This window comes from Lygodium microphyllum, chromosome 12, assembly GCF_053477565.2.
Source record: "Lygodium microphyllum isolate KBCC chromosome 12, Lygodium_microphyllum_v1.1.10, whole genome shotgun sequence".
NCBI lineage: Eukaryota > Viridiplantae > Streptophyta > Polypodiopsida > Schizaeales > Lygodiaceae > Lygodium > Lygodium microphyllum.
The window spans coordinates 28,494,673-28,509,132 of record NC_141146.1 but is presented as its reverse complement, the minus strand read 5'-3'; the positions used below and the strand labels follow the sequence as shown (position 1 = coordinate 28,509,132).

The 14,460-nt window shown below is 44.4% G+C and overlaps 1 protein-coding gene across 3 annotated transcripts in view; it reads right to left on the bottom strand.

The window, feature by feature from the left end:
• Positions 1-562: 562 nt before the first annotated feature.
• LOC148027580 (kinesin-like protein KIN-7K, chloroplastic) overlaps positions 563-14,460 on the bottom strand; it is a 98,832-nt gene continuing 84,934 nt past the window's right edge. For 2 of the 3 annotated variants that reach the window (XM_087689298.1, XM_087689299.1), the window contains 3 exons: positions 7,881-7,970; positions 1,523-1,673; positions 563-1,430 (listed from right to left, as the gene is read on the bottom strand). In XM_087689298.1, the coding sequence (XP_087545424.1) occupies positions 1,345-1,430; positions 1,523-1,673; positions 7,881-7,970 (327 nt within the window). In that variant the 3' untranslated portion in view covers positions 563-1,344. The remainder of the gene's footprint in view (positions 1,431-1,522; positions 1,674-7,880; positions 7,971-14,460) is intronic. The other variant, XR_015692609.1, reaches the window with a different exon arrangement.

The window sequence follows — 14,460 nt, the reverse complement described above, 5'->3', positions numbered from 1 at the left end:
AAAAAGAAAAAGTACTTTGATTGAGATACTCACATGCATGGGGTGAGAGAGTGGATCTAAGTATGTATGAGCTAGCATAATAGATCAAACTTCATGTCCGGCAACATCAAACAGAGAGATTGATTGCATCTCCATGCTAAATAAGACACCTAAACACGCACACCCTTGCAGAATTTAAGGTCTAGCACTATTGATAGCAATGCTCACAATAGAAAGATGTTTCAAGGGTAATTATAATAATTCTATATTTTCTTTATTGTTGAAATTATGTGACAATTTGGAATGAAATCTCAATGACCACGATGTTTTTTTTTTCCGAAGGTGGGGGCGGTAAACGCAATTGCTTTCTATAGGCCTCAAGGCGATGCGCATGATGAACCAACTATACGTTAATGCTTATGTTTTCTAGCCATGTACGAAGCAAACCCTTTCTTTCTTATATTTAATACAATTTTCGAGCTTCCACTCCGCAAAAAAAAACAAACAAACGATATCGTTGAACGCATTGTCACCAAGATTGGATCTTGAGAGTCTAATGAAAAATGGGGAATTGCGTTTTCAGGAAGTGAAGCCTCATAATCCTCGTGGCCCATCTTCTCGACATGTAATCCGTTGGTGGACGTTGCAGAGCATAAAAAAGAGACGGCGTGCATCATAGCCCACAGTGACCATGGCTCAGTCAAGCTGTGTTATGTGGATAGATATCGTCACTGCTATTCGTGAGGAGTTAGAGCCATGAGCGTAGCGAGGAGCGTTGTGTTACGTGATCGAACGAGAGAGAGAGAGAGAGAGAGAGAGAGAGAGAGTGAGTGATTCATGCGTTTTCAGACATTCGAATAAGGGAAATCATTCACTCCTTACTCGCGCCTTAATAGGCCTTGGGGACAGGCCGAATACAATATATTTGCATTTTATTCTCAGTCCACTTATTGCTAGACCAGATCTTTGGCAACTGGAAAGCGATCAATTCAAAAGACTGGCAGGGGATAGATCTGGCACGGAAACAATACCTGCAGACTTCGCAATATGGGGGGCAAAACGTGCCGTTGCAATCCTTGTGCAAGAAGCATTGACAACCAGTAGATCCCTTCACCTTCATGCAGCTCTTGAAAAATTCTCCCATCCGCAGATGCCAGCCCACTTGATGGTGAACTCGTTTAATGCAGTCTTCTCCGCAGCGGTGCCATAAGACCATATTGTTGCTGCTGCTCAAATTCAGTGTTTCTAGAAGTAAGCTTTCAGATGCATTTCCCATTTTAACTGAATTTGGATTTGCAAGGCAATAACATCCACCTCCAAATCCTGAAGCGCTCTGAGATCCAAGCCTATTACGTTCATTTTGCACTAAGACGTGAAAGTTATTATCCTGTCTGCAATACCACTTCTGCAGAGGGGACACTCTGTGCAGGCTACAGCGCATGCTTTACATACTGCAAAAGACAATAAATTCAAAATTGTGAAGACAAGGGATATGGTTATTGAATCCAAATGTGTCAGTTTGAGTTTGAAATCCGTTTCTTACAGCAAAAATGTCTGCAAGGTAGCAGAACTGCAGCAGTTGGAGCTTCAAAACAGACTTTGCAAATATGCCCACTTCTTTCATCGTCCTGAATGGCAGTGTCAATTGCTGATACTTGTTCCTTCTCTCGCTCTAACCTTTGCTGCATCTGAGCCTACAGAAAGCACCCAATCAATAATAGTGGGTAAGAAGATCAAAGCTAGACTTTATTAATCTCAGTTACAAAGGAACATCTGATATCATGGATTAGCCACGACCCTCCTCCACACATGGCTTATGGTTATTGTCTGGCATGCCTTCTTCAGCTTCTAATTTACCGAAACATCCTACTCTAGCCTATTTCAAGCCAAGATGACCGACATTTTCTTATCCATCATTGAAAGTTGATCATGAGATGTTAACTAGAAGCTTGCATCCCATTGGTTCAGTGTAGAAAAAATACTTCAAAACACTACTACAACTCATTGGCCATAGCGACACCAATTTTTGTTCCATAAAAGCACAAATGCTATCGCTACGACTATCACTTCTGCTCATGCCTTAAGTAATCTTCATAGTGATGAATGGCTTATGCAATGGTGGATGTCCCATAAGGGAGCATGTCCAATGCATCCCATCAGTGATGCATTTTTTCCCAACATCCCATAGGCAACATTAGTGTTTTTAAAAAAAATCACACATGAACTCTAAGAGCTGGATGAGTTTGCTAGAACAAATGATTTCATGCATTGTCACCAGCAGATGATTTTACTTGCAGGGCTCCTCACCAGGCATGTGCATTAAATACTACCTCCTCTCTCCACACTAGCACAAACCATTGGCAGTATGGACCATTATTTTTTATTTGAGCTGTCTATTCTCCACCCAACAACCTACAAGTAGTGATTGAACTGTCATGCCTATATAGAACCAGAATGTGTGTCAAGGATTTGTTAGCCTGTCTTGGCCAGTCGGTGAACTCCTGGGTGTAGGCACTGTAGGCAGTCGGCCCATTTTATGGGCAGGTTGGACATTATGGAGCAGTCAGCGAGTTTTGGGCCAGGTCGGCCAGTTTGGAGGCTGGGGGGCTATATATAGCAGCCCCCCCATCAGTCCCTTACATTGTCTTGCAGATTTCAGCACACACTCCGACTCCGGCATTGGTGCTGCCATTGCTTCTAGCCTGATCTGGTGCCCTCACTGACGCTCCGAGCTGCGTGCAGGGACTGATCAGTCCACACCTTTGTATTCAGCATTCATTTCAGTCAGTGCAGATTTTCTTCCTTCATTTTCTGCTTTCTCTCTCTTCCTCTGTGTTCATGTTTCTTCTTCCGTTGCGCACTCTCACATGGTATCATCCCCTAACTGAGAGCACCGAGGAGAGATTTCATAGAGAGACACCATCCCCTTCTTCTGCTGCTGCCATACCTTCACCATCAGCCAGGCGGCTCTTCCTGCAGGTCCCAACCCTTGCGTTTGCTGTAGGCGCCTTCTCCAGTGGCTGCCACGTCACCATCTACCTCCTGGTTGCGTTTTGCTACAAGGCGGCCTTCTATCAGCTGGGTGACACTCCTCCTGGTGGCGTTTTGCACTTCAGGCGGTTTTCTCCTCCTCTGGTGGCCCTCTTCTTGCAGGCTACTCCACTCCAGACTGTGTTTTGGTGTCTGATAGCTCCTGCATCAGCGTTTGCATCATCTCCAGTTGTGTTTACAGCTTCTGGTTCTTAGCGACCTCAGTTTCTTGCCGTTCACAGTCTGATCGGTGGTTGGTGACCCTTTTGGTGGTTATCCCTCAGCATTGGCAAACTTTGTTTGGTGTTTGCAGATTTGGAAAATGTCTTACCAGTTTTCAGGCTTTGATAACTCAGAGGATGAGCTTCTTTCTCATCATTCCTCTGAGCCGAGACGGGATTATCAGGAGTTTCGTGATCGACGACGGGAGGAGTCTCCTCGTACCCGTCCTTCTTCAGTCCATGCATCTCAGAGGGTTCCATCTACCGTGAAAGTTCCATCAGCAAAGACTGCTTCAGATGTCCGTATGCCTCCCTTGATTCCCTCGATACAGGTGCCCATACTCCCTTCCTTTCCGAAGGAAGATAAGTTGGATGGCTCCAACTGCTCCCTCTGGTCGTGTAAGGTGGAGTGCATCCTCGACACATTCGCCCTATGGGAGCTTGTTTCTTCATCCATCGACCGTCCCCCGGTGGATTCGTCAGATAGGGCTTCTATGGACCGTGTAGCCTTGTGGGATAGGCTCAACTCTCGAGCCCATTCCTTTCTCTTTATGAGTCTTCACGACTCTGTTCTTGTTCATGTTCACAGGTTAAAGACCGCGGCGGAAGTGTGGAAGAAGCTTGCGTCTTTGTATCAGCATAAGATGTTCGCCCACAAGATTTCGTTGGAGAAGAAATTGCGGATGCTCAGTCTTGATGATTCTTCTTCCATGAAGGAGCACATCACGAAGATGGAGGATATGCGAGGCGAGCTAGCCTCTCTTGGTCAGGTGATTTCGTCCGAGGATATGGCAATGATTCTCTTGACTCAGTTGCCCTCACCCCGATATGATGTCTTCTATACCAGCCTCGTCACCTCGAGGACCCGCGAGAAACTCCTATGGGAGGAACTTTCCCCACTTGTCTTGAAGCATGACGAGCGTCTAAGAGAGGTGGGTGCCAATGGCTCCACCAAGGCTTTTACTGTAGGTACTGGTGGCGGCAAGTCCGGGCAAGAAGAAGAAGCAACAGAAGGAGAAGGCCAAGGACACGAAGGAGGAGGACAAGAAGGATACGAAGGAGAAGAAGCCCAAGTACCCACACTGTGGGAAGGGCACTCATCCCGAGGAGAAGTGTTGGCAAAAGTACCCCCATATGAAGCCCAAGAAGAAGGACTCGAAGGCGGCCTCAACCACGATAGAGTCTGCTTTTGTGCATGTCTTTGTTGAGGAGGATATAGCCCTAGCTTCTACCACTCAGGAGAAGCCTTGGCTAGTGGACAACGGAGCATCTTCTCACATGAACTTTCAACAGGATTGGCTTCAGGATCTTCGTTCTAGAGGGGGCACTGTCACCATTGGTGACAACTCTACAGTTCCTGTTCACAGCATGGGGACTTTACCTCTTTTCTGACAGGCGGTCTTCTTTTGCCAAAGTTCTTTATGTACGTGATTTGGGCTTTAATCTATTGTCTGTGCATGGTTTTACTCAGCTAGGTACCTGAGTCATTTTTACCTAGGATGCAGTCACTGTGGAGGATGCTTCTACAGGTGATGCTCTTTGGACAGGTACACAGGAGAGTGGGCTCTACACGCTCACAGCCTTGGCTGCGAGGGCTTCCCACGAGCTTGGGCTACTTTGGCATGCTCGTTACAGGCATCTGAACCTTGATGCCATTCGGCAGGCTTCCAAGGCACAGCCTCCCTTGGGAAGGCCAAGTATCTGATGCTGGTTGTGGACGACTTTAGTCCTTATGTGTGGCCTTATTTCTTGGAGTACAAGAGCAAGGCGTACTCCCGTTTCTGTGAGTGGAAGGTGTTTGTGGAGACACGGACTTCTTCCAAAGTTCGTGGCGTTCGAGCTGATCACGGTAGCGAATTCACTTCTCAGTTTTGCAGGGATCACAACATTCGGGTGGAGTATTCCCATCCAAACACACCATCAGAGAATGGTATTGTGGAGCGTGCGAATCGGACCATGGTGGAGATGGCCCGATCCATGCTGGAGTATAGGAGTCTTCCTCATTCCCTTTGGGGTGAGGCGGTGGCTACGGCGGTGCATATACGCAACTGCTCTCGGACTTTGGCATTGCAGGACATGACTCCTTTTGAGGCTTTCTTTGGGAGGAAGCCTTCCGTGTCTCGCTTTCACATCTTTGGATGTGATGCTTTTGTCCATGTGGACAAGAAGAAGAGGAAGACGAAGCTGGACTCTAAGTCGAGACAGCTTATCTTCGTGGGCTATAGCATGACTACGAAGGGATATCGGCTCTACGACCCGACGACACGGAAGATTGAGGTGAGCAGGAATGTGATCTTCGATGAGGCTTCAGCCTCCGAGGATCCAATCGATGGTTCTCTTACAAATGCTTCTTCGTCATCGATGGACCCTCCCCCACCTTCTTTCCCTACTCTTCCTTCCAGGATGCCTCTTAGCTCCCCTCCTTCTTCGGCTCCTCCCCCTCTTATTCCTCCTCCTTCTGTTCCCTCTACTTCGGCTTCCCCTCCCCCTTTGGCGGATGTGACTCCTTCTTTGAGTACTTCCACCCCTTCAGCCTCCCCTCAGGAGTCTTCTAGGGATACAACGCCATCCGATGGGGAGCCGTCTTCAGATGAGAAGGATCTACCTTGCCTTGGTGAGGGGGAGTCCCTTTCTCAGACAAGTGCTTTGCAGGTTCCAGAGGCTACTCGGTCTCCCTTGCAACAGGAGTCGTCTCTCGGGCTTTCTTTGTGGTATCGCCGGCTTATGCAGGATTCCGATGTTACTCACTTTCTTGCTTCTTCTACAGGTCCACACCGATCGGCCCGATTACGGGCCCCCGCGGGATAGTTCACTCTGTGTGAACTATGCTCTTATGTCCCAAATTCTTCAGGATTCTCAGCCTTCCACTATTGAGGAGGCTCTTGCACAGGATGTTTGGAGACGGGCTATGCAAGCAGAGATTGATTCCATCGAGCAAAATCAAACTTGGGACCTTGTCCCGCGTCCCAAGAAGTGAAAGGTGATAGGTGTAAAATGGGTTTTTAGAACCAAGTATCTTGCAGATGGCTCCTTGGACAAGCACAAAGCTAGGCTTGTTGCCAAGGGTTTTGCCCAGCGGGCGGGTTTCGATTACTTTGAGACTTTTTCTCTAAAGGCTAATGGGTGATACCATTTCTCTTCCAAAATTTAGGCTAAATAGTACAATGCATTGTTATTCTTGAAAATATATAGAAAACTTCACCTCTTTTGGGTGCTTTTAGGATTGGCACTCTTACTAGTTCTTACTTCACATCCTCACAAGATACTTCACAAGCTTCACTCCCATTAAACAAACAATTAAAAAGATAACAAGTTCATCAATGGCAATGTTCTTTTTGCCAATGCATCGAAGAATCTCTAATAATATCCCACTGATGAACATAAAGCTGTGCACCTCTTTTCTAGTGCGTAGCGGATGTCCACCATTCAAGTTCTTTTGGCTCTTGCAGCTCACCACTGTTGGCCTGTTTACCAGATGGACATCAAGTCAGCCTTTCTAAATGGCATCCTTGAGGAGGAGATCTATGTTTCACAACCTCCAGGTTTTCTTGTGCAAGGGAAGGAGGATCATGTCTACAGGCTGCGGAAGGCCCTTTATGGCCTGAAGCAGGCTCCTCATGCTTGGTACCAGAGGATTGACTGCTTCTTTCTACAGTGTGGTTTTCAGCGCTCCGATCATAACCCCAACCTCTACTTTAGGGTTGTGGGTGACCTTTGTGTTTTGCTAAACTTGTATGTGAATGATCTTATTATTATAGGGAGCAACACTCAGCAGGTGGAGCACACTCGATCTATTCTACAGCAGGAGTTTGACATGACGGATCTAGGGATTTCCTGCCAGTATTCCATGAAGTATTGCAGGTACCTGCTTCTGCTTCCCTGCAGCATTCTAGTGTTGAACAGACCTGCTTCTGCTCACTGCCATTCAGTTGTCTGCAGTCCCAGCATAGCCATAAAACTGGGAGAAGCTCTCTAAAACATCTTATTATTACAAGAGATCTGCATAATAACCTTGCTTGCGTAATGCAATCATACAGGCCTTCATTGTAGGTGCCTTATTCTACATCCCTGACACTACTCAGTCTTGCAGGCCCCCACCTTTACTTCCCTGGCCCTCAGGTAGCTTCACCATTCGCCCATGATATCCCACGCATTAGGCTGCTTCACGTACTACTCTAGTGCCCCGGATACCTGCCTCTCCTTTCCTGCTTGTAGACTTCTCCAGCATCATACCTGGCCTTCCCTAGTCTGAGCTTAATCATCCTTCTATTGACACGGTACCTTGTACGATCTTTGGAGTTGGTGTAAGATTATTGAGCATCAGAAGGAACTACAGTTTCACCTGATTAGCAGCACCAAGTGCTGCTCATTCAGAGGTTATACAAGACACACTAGAGATAACATGAACAGTGCTGCGGAAGATGCAACCCATCACTGACCGTTATCATCATACATCAAGACACCAGTGCAAATGTGTTGTGTTCTGCATCGTGCTCAATCCCTATAATGAGCAAGACACAAAGATCTTCCCCCTTTGGACCCTGGGGTGGAGGGGGTCAAAATTCTGTTAACCTTTCCAGTCAAGCTCCTGCACTTATGTTTAACAAAAATGGACACATCAAGAAACATTATTAATCAACAGGTATCTACCTTTGCTTGACAAAGTTTAGTCAATGCTTCCACATGAAGATTTTGAAGGTCCTCTAGTGCAGCAATGTTCAAACCGTTGAGTTCTTCACTCTGGCAATATTACAAACAGAAAAATGCATCATAAGTTTTCATACTTACAGAAGAGATTATTCAGCACACCTACTACCAGTTAAAAACAAAACACATTTTTATGGCATTACATAGGGAAATTTTTAACATACGTATTGATGGCATTAGTGATGTGACTTTGGAATCAAGCAGTGATGATGCCTCTCAATATGAACATTCACATGGAATGAAGGAAATGCAATGCCTGATCTTGGACAAGGCTTAGACCACGGATAGCAAGCTAAAAATGTTGCTGTCGGGCAATATGCAAGGCCTTCAAGGGATAATGAGGCTGATGACTAACAAAGTGAAGAGGAATTTGATGACCAATTCAAGAATCGGATGAGGATAGCAGGAAATCTCTTTGTTGAATTGGAAAAATATCCTCAGTTCACCCAATTTTTGAATGCTCCAAAGAGGGACGGCAAGGGCAAGAAGTTGAAGTCATCTTCTACACCTATGGGACAGCAAAGTGCACCGAAGGTAATGCCAACGCCTTCACTTGACGCTCCCAAAGAGGCCAATGAAGCAAAACAGTTTGCAAGGAATGCAAATGCAAGGCCAACATGGAAGTGCCAATCCAATGGATTTTGGACAGCCAAACATGCATTCTATGATGGGGCAGCCAAGATACGTTGGTGGTAGCACAATTTTTCATGCAATGATTTGTTAATCATTTGTTAAACAAGATTTCATGGTGTTAATATGTTCTGTTTTAATGCATTCACTGCCATGTTTGAAGGAAACATACCACAGTTAAATTTAAAAATGAATCATAAGGTTGCACAAGTTATTTTCTTAATGCATCCACTACCATGTCTAAAGCAAAAATGTCACAAATTACATCAACAAAGAACTTGCAAATAAGACAATTGAGGATCTCTTACTAAATTTGAAATGATTTGCTTCAAATGACTAGTGTCCATGTTAAAGCATTACTAAAGTTCAACATTGACATCCACTAGTTGATGCTAGACTAATGGCACTAGGACTTTGAATTTCTTGGTTTGGGTTGTATACACGCACTTAGACTTGGATCTTACATTTTGATCTCTTGGTGCTTGACTAGATCAATAGGTTCTTGGATTCTTGCAATACTACATATGAAATGTCACCTAACCCTACTAAAATGTGTTATAGTTAAGTTAATTGGCAATGCATGTGCTTGAGTTTGTGAGATATCGTTTATCAAAATTCTTTGGAGCAAAGAAGCATATATCATTACTAATAGTACCTCCATGTCAAAACCCAAAATATGATGGAAGTAATTGTTCTCACTAGAAACTGGTCCAAAGGGGGGACTTTGAAGAGTCAATTGGAGTGGGGGCTTCAACCAAAAGCATATGACACACACGTTGTGTAGTGCCTTGAAACTGCTCATTCACTTTTTCTTGAATGGACTTCCTTGTTATGTCTCCTTGGCAAGCATTCAACTTAAATGCTAGGTAGATGATTTTTTAAGTGTTGCCTTAGCCGTATTCTGTAGCACAGGGCATGATTCTATTTCCTTCAAGACTATGTGGTGATCTATACAATATACATGGTTGTCGTGGACCATGCCATTTTGACATTTAGTGTCTCTAACAGGCACATGAGATATATAACACCATGCCTCCCCAAGCATGTGACATACCACTTTGCAAGGGATACTTCACACATATATGGTGGCTTTGTGTATCATTGTTTACAGATGTTAAGCGAAACACTAGAGGAATGAATGAGAGATTTGGCACAAGCATTGCATATTTCAGCTATGTACACATTTCCACATACCTTACCCCCACCAAAACCCCCACGGTCTACTGCTCCTTAGAATGGCATGTATGGTGATCAGTGCAAGGCCACTTGCACTTCTCTACAAAGAGAGACTACTTTAGGCACTCAGACACATTATCAAGCAAGGATTCCCTTCAGATGCCTTATACAGAAGAACCAAGAGTACTTGGCAAAAGTTGGAATAGAGATATGCAAGTACTCATGGGACGGGATAGCAAAGAGCATCTAGGATGCAATCAGAGTGCAGTGGTGTCGCACAGAATTTGCACAGGGGTTCGTGAAAGTTGCTTGCCGCAAGGACTCTTTGCGATGGGAGTACTCAAAGTAAAATAATTATTCAAAAGAATTTTAGATTCAAGACGAATGAGAAAACAAATTCTTTGATTAAAGACCAGATACAAGATCAAGAGACTCTCGGATATGATCAAAAGACATATGAACAGCTGAAGATGGAATTTGTCTCTTGTAAGCAAGCAAAGGTTCACTAGCCAATTAGAAGACAAGGTCATTCTCTCGATCTTAATCTGAGAGAGAAGAGAAGGTGGAATGTCAGGATTTATGGAAAAATCTTCAAGGAAGGGGAGGAGCTCAAAGCTCGAACTCAAGCCACTCTCGTAGAATTTGATGACGAGAACTTCGAAGAGGGTAAGGAGTTCATAGCTTGACTCAAAAGCCACTCCATAGAACTTGATGATGATCTTCAAGGAAGGCGAGGAGCACCAAGCTCGAACTCAAGCCAACTTCATAAGTGACTTGATGGTGAAAACTTCAAAGTAGGCGAGGGGCTCAATGCTCAACCTCAAGCCTCTCTCTTCCAATTTGATGGCAAAGCTTCGAAGAGGCGAGGAGCTTAAAGCTCGACTCAAGATCCTCTCTCATATCATGCGACCTTCCTCAAATTACAAACTTCAATGCAAGGAGTAGGGCCCCAAGACCTCCATCTCACACATCTTTATATAGTTTTTCCACACCCCTCACGTTCTCTATGCTTTTAGCTTTTAATAAGCTTTTAGCCTTTCAAAACGTTTAAGCTAAAAGTAAGCCCTTAAGGCTCAAAAACACAAAGTCTTATGCTTTAAACGCTGAAACCGCCATCCTGAAATTCTGAATGTTGTTTTCTGCTATTACGCTTATGCCATTATTGCTTTTTAGACTCCGCCGACTCTGCATACAATCTCATTTTGGGCTTCTCCATGGACGTATTTCCAGACTCGTCGTCATCATGTTTTATCAAAATAACCATCCTCTCTTGTGCTTGGCACAAGATGTCCATCTCCGAGCAGCCTTCGAGTCCATTAGTCGGTTGCCCTCCAGAGGTTGACAAAGGCCACCACCTAATTACGAGAAAAACAACCACAAATTCGCTACAATATCAACAACAGCCGCAGTAATCGCCATTTTTGGCCTATCATCAATGGTAGCCACCTCATCATTCCACGCCATCCTTTTTCGTTTCTTGTTCATCGCTTGACGCTTGCCCATGATCTTAATACCATTACTACCTGCAAATCAGGATTTGTTGCCGCTACCATCGCTGTGAAAATGCCGTTCCCTACCCTGCAATAATTACCAACAGCCGCCATTATTACCGAAACAAGCTTTAGTGTTACATGGACTCAAAGGTCCCTGTTCGCTCCAGTTCGGCAGTTTGTTTAGTGCAATTTCCACAGACAAGCAAGAAGTTTGTATGATTTTCCATCAGATTTGGGCTATGCTTCTTCTGATGTGGATTCCAAGGAGAATCACAGCCTTCAGTGGGCTCAAGGTAAGGCTGGGGAAGATGGAGTTCATGTTGTTTCGGAGGAGCATGGTTGGCTCTTTGTTGGGATCTATGATGGTTTCAATGGTCCTGATGCCCCGGACTTTCTGATGAGGAATCTTTATAGAGCAATTCACAGGGAATTGCAGGGGCTACTGTGGGACCAAAGAGACGGTGGTGAGAGTTCCCAACTTTTGACACATAGTTTGGCTTCCTCAGATGCTAGTCTTACCACGGAGGAACAGGCAACTGAAAGCATGAGATATACTAACCTCCGTACATCGACGGGGTAGTTGAAGTTTGCCAATGCAGTGGCTCAAGTTGGCAAGTCTGACGGACAAAATGATATCCAGGCAGATGTATGTAAAATCTCCATTTGAAAGAGAGTTTAAATACCTAAGATAATGTACCTTGTGAAAATTTGGAGCCAGTTTTTCAAGTTGGGTTAATCTAGACTCAACTTCTCCATAAGAGAACAAGCTCACTTCTCTCGCAATCAAGTCTGCCTGTTCCCTCATATAAGCTTCGACCTGACCATTGGTACGCAGAAAAAGCCCCTCACACAAAGTCTCACCTTTATTTGGACCATCCCCAAAAGCAAAATTAAAACCTTCATCTTGCACTCTTCTACAAAAAGTGGTGTTGTTACTTGAAAATCTGTCTTTGTTCAAGGAGCTACATCCTAGGATTTGAAATTCACCATATGCCTTCTGCTCATTTGCATAATGCATATTCTTCTCTGCATCCCACAGAGAGGTTTCCGTAACAATATTTCATACTCATAGTAATCTTCATCTTCAACCAAGTTGTCTTGATGACCATCAATATCGTCAAACTTCTTAGACATGGAGTTTTCCAATAACGATTCTCCTCCTGTAATTGTAAGCATAGGCTGCCGATATGCATCGAAATCTGTCAAAAGCTTACAGATCTCCTCTCAATGCAAGTGCAAAGGTAAACAAATCTTTCTTCTAGAAGGCGCAGTGTCAGGAGATTTTTGACAGGGAGAGACCTTCAGTACAATCGACTTTAGCAAAGCTCTGGACTGCCATCATCCACTCCCTTTGCGGCCGATAGGACCAAGTGCAAGGCGACTCTTGAGCTCGTCAGGAGCTCCGTTTTCATTTCATGCGCACTTGGGGTGGCCAAGACCTGTTTTTCGTGATGCAAGCAAGCAGCCCCAGATGGCGATACACACCCCCTCCATGGCTTCTTGCCCCCATCCCCCCTAGACCGCCCTAAGAGACTTGTATACTTGATATATCTGTGATTCTGCATCAACTCCAACTAGTTTGTTGAGCATGAGCACTTCTTTGTACTCAGGTTTTTTCTGAAGTAATATAATTAGCCACACTTTATTTGCAAAAAAAAAGATATGTGCATGGCGCAATGCAGATGTCTCCGTATCTCCTCCTCAACGATCTCATCGACTATGAGCCTCAAAGCCTGCGTAGCAATCTCCACGATGAGCAACCTAGAAATCTATGATCAGTATGATAACAAAGTGTGTGGGCTGGGCTGACATAAATAGCCCCAAAAAAAGGACACGTCTGTCAATAATTATTGGGCGGCTGCTCACAAAACAGACCAACTGCCTAACAGCACATGTGGCACCTGTCCAACTGCTCCTGCATGTGTGAATTTGCCCAGTGCTACCACATAGCACCTGTCCAACTGCCCACAACTGATTGGAACTGCCCAAACTACCACACGAAGGTTCACTGCAGGTGGCAGGCGCCCATCATTGTCACTTTATTCTTTATTCTTTCAGTGACATTTGAATAAAGGGAAGGCCGGCCAGTCACACATTGTGACTATTGGAGTTCCCACATCTTGTGTCTCTCACTCCCTTGCCGTTTCTTCTTCCACCATAGGTCTTGCTCCCGCTCCATGCTTCCACGTCAAGGCTCACTCCCTTCACATATGCGGCTGCACAGAATCCAAAATTTAGGCTTTCCAAATACCTAATCACGAGGATGCATGGTAGTTCCAACCATATGATGCTAAATCTCGATTAAAGGAATCTAATCTTTATTTCCACAAGTAAGAGAAGAAGCACAAACCATTGGAGATATTGTGTCTAGAAAGTGCATAAGCAAGCAGCAGATCACCCACCAACACCAACATTCACCAAATAAATACTTTGTATTTGAAGGGGTTTTAATTGACCCAATCCACCATCACTGTTCATTTCAACCATTTCATGCTTTTATGAAGGTCCCAAATGCAGTTGCCCTTTTGTGTCAGCCAATCATGATCCTTAATGAGAAAATGATAAATCTAATTAACTGATGCAGGCTCCAAGCAAAGCCAACCCTTAATTCTCCCATCTTACCACGGATTATCCATATGAAGCCTAGGGAAGTGTTGTCGGTCACATAATGATCATGTTATAGTTTCCCATAAGTTAAGGTATCTCCTAGGAACACAAAATATCCTTCAAACCAACCAGAAAGACATCAAAGCTTGTCGTGCAGACAAAATCACATCAGCAATAGAAATCAATCCAAGCAGTACCGTTCGATTTAATCTAGTTCTAGATTATTGCTTTCCTTCCCATAAAACAACAGCAAGCAATTCAGCCTGCATAGAGTTGGCTTGCAAATGATCATCACTTGGATGCCAATCAGATTTCTAAAGCACCACTTTCAATAAGCAAACCAAGTGAATCAAAACAAAAGATCTGAGACTGACATGAGTTTCCACATCCAAGATTGCACCACCCCTAATTCTTTTGGTGTACAAATATGATTCCAAGATATCCAAGAAATCCCTAAATGCATAGAATATTTTTTCTAGAGCATAAAACAGACAGACTGAGTAATATCCCTCAAATTGGTCTTTGACCAAGGTAACAGTGGCAAATAATATGAAATCATGGGCAGCATGATTGTATAAGCCACTTTAAGACGCGCATGAAAAGGCCACACTTGTGAT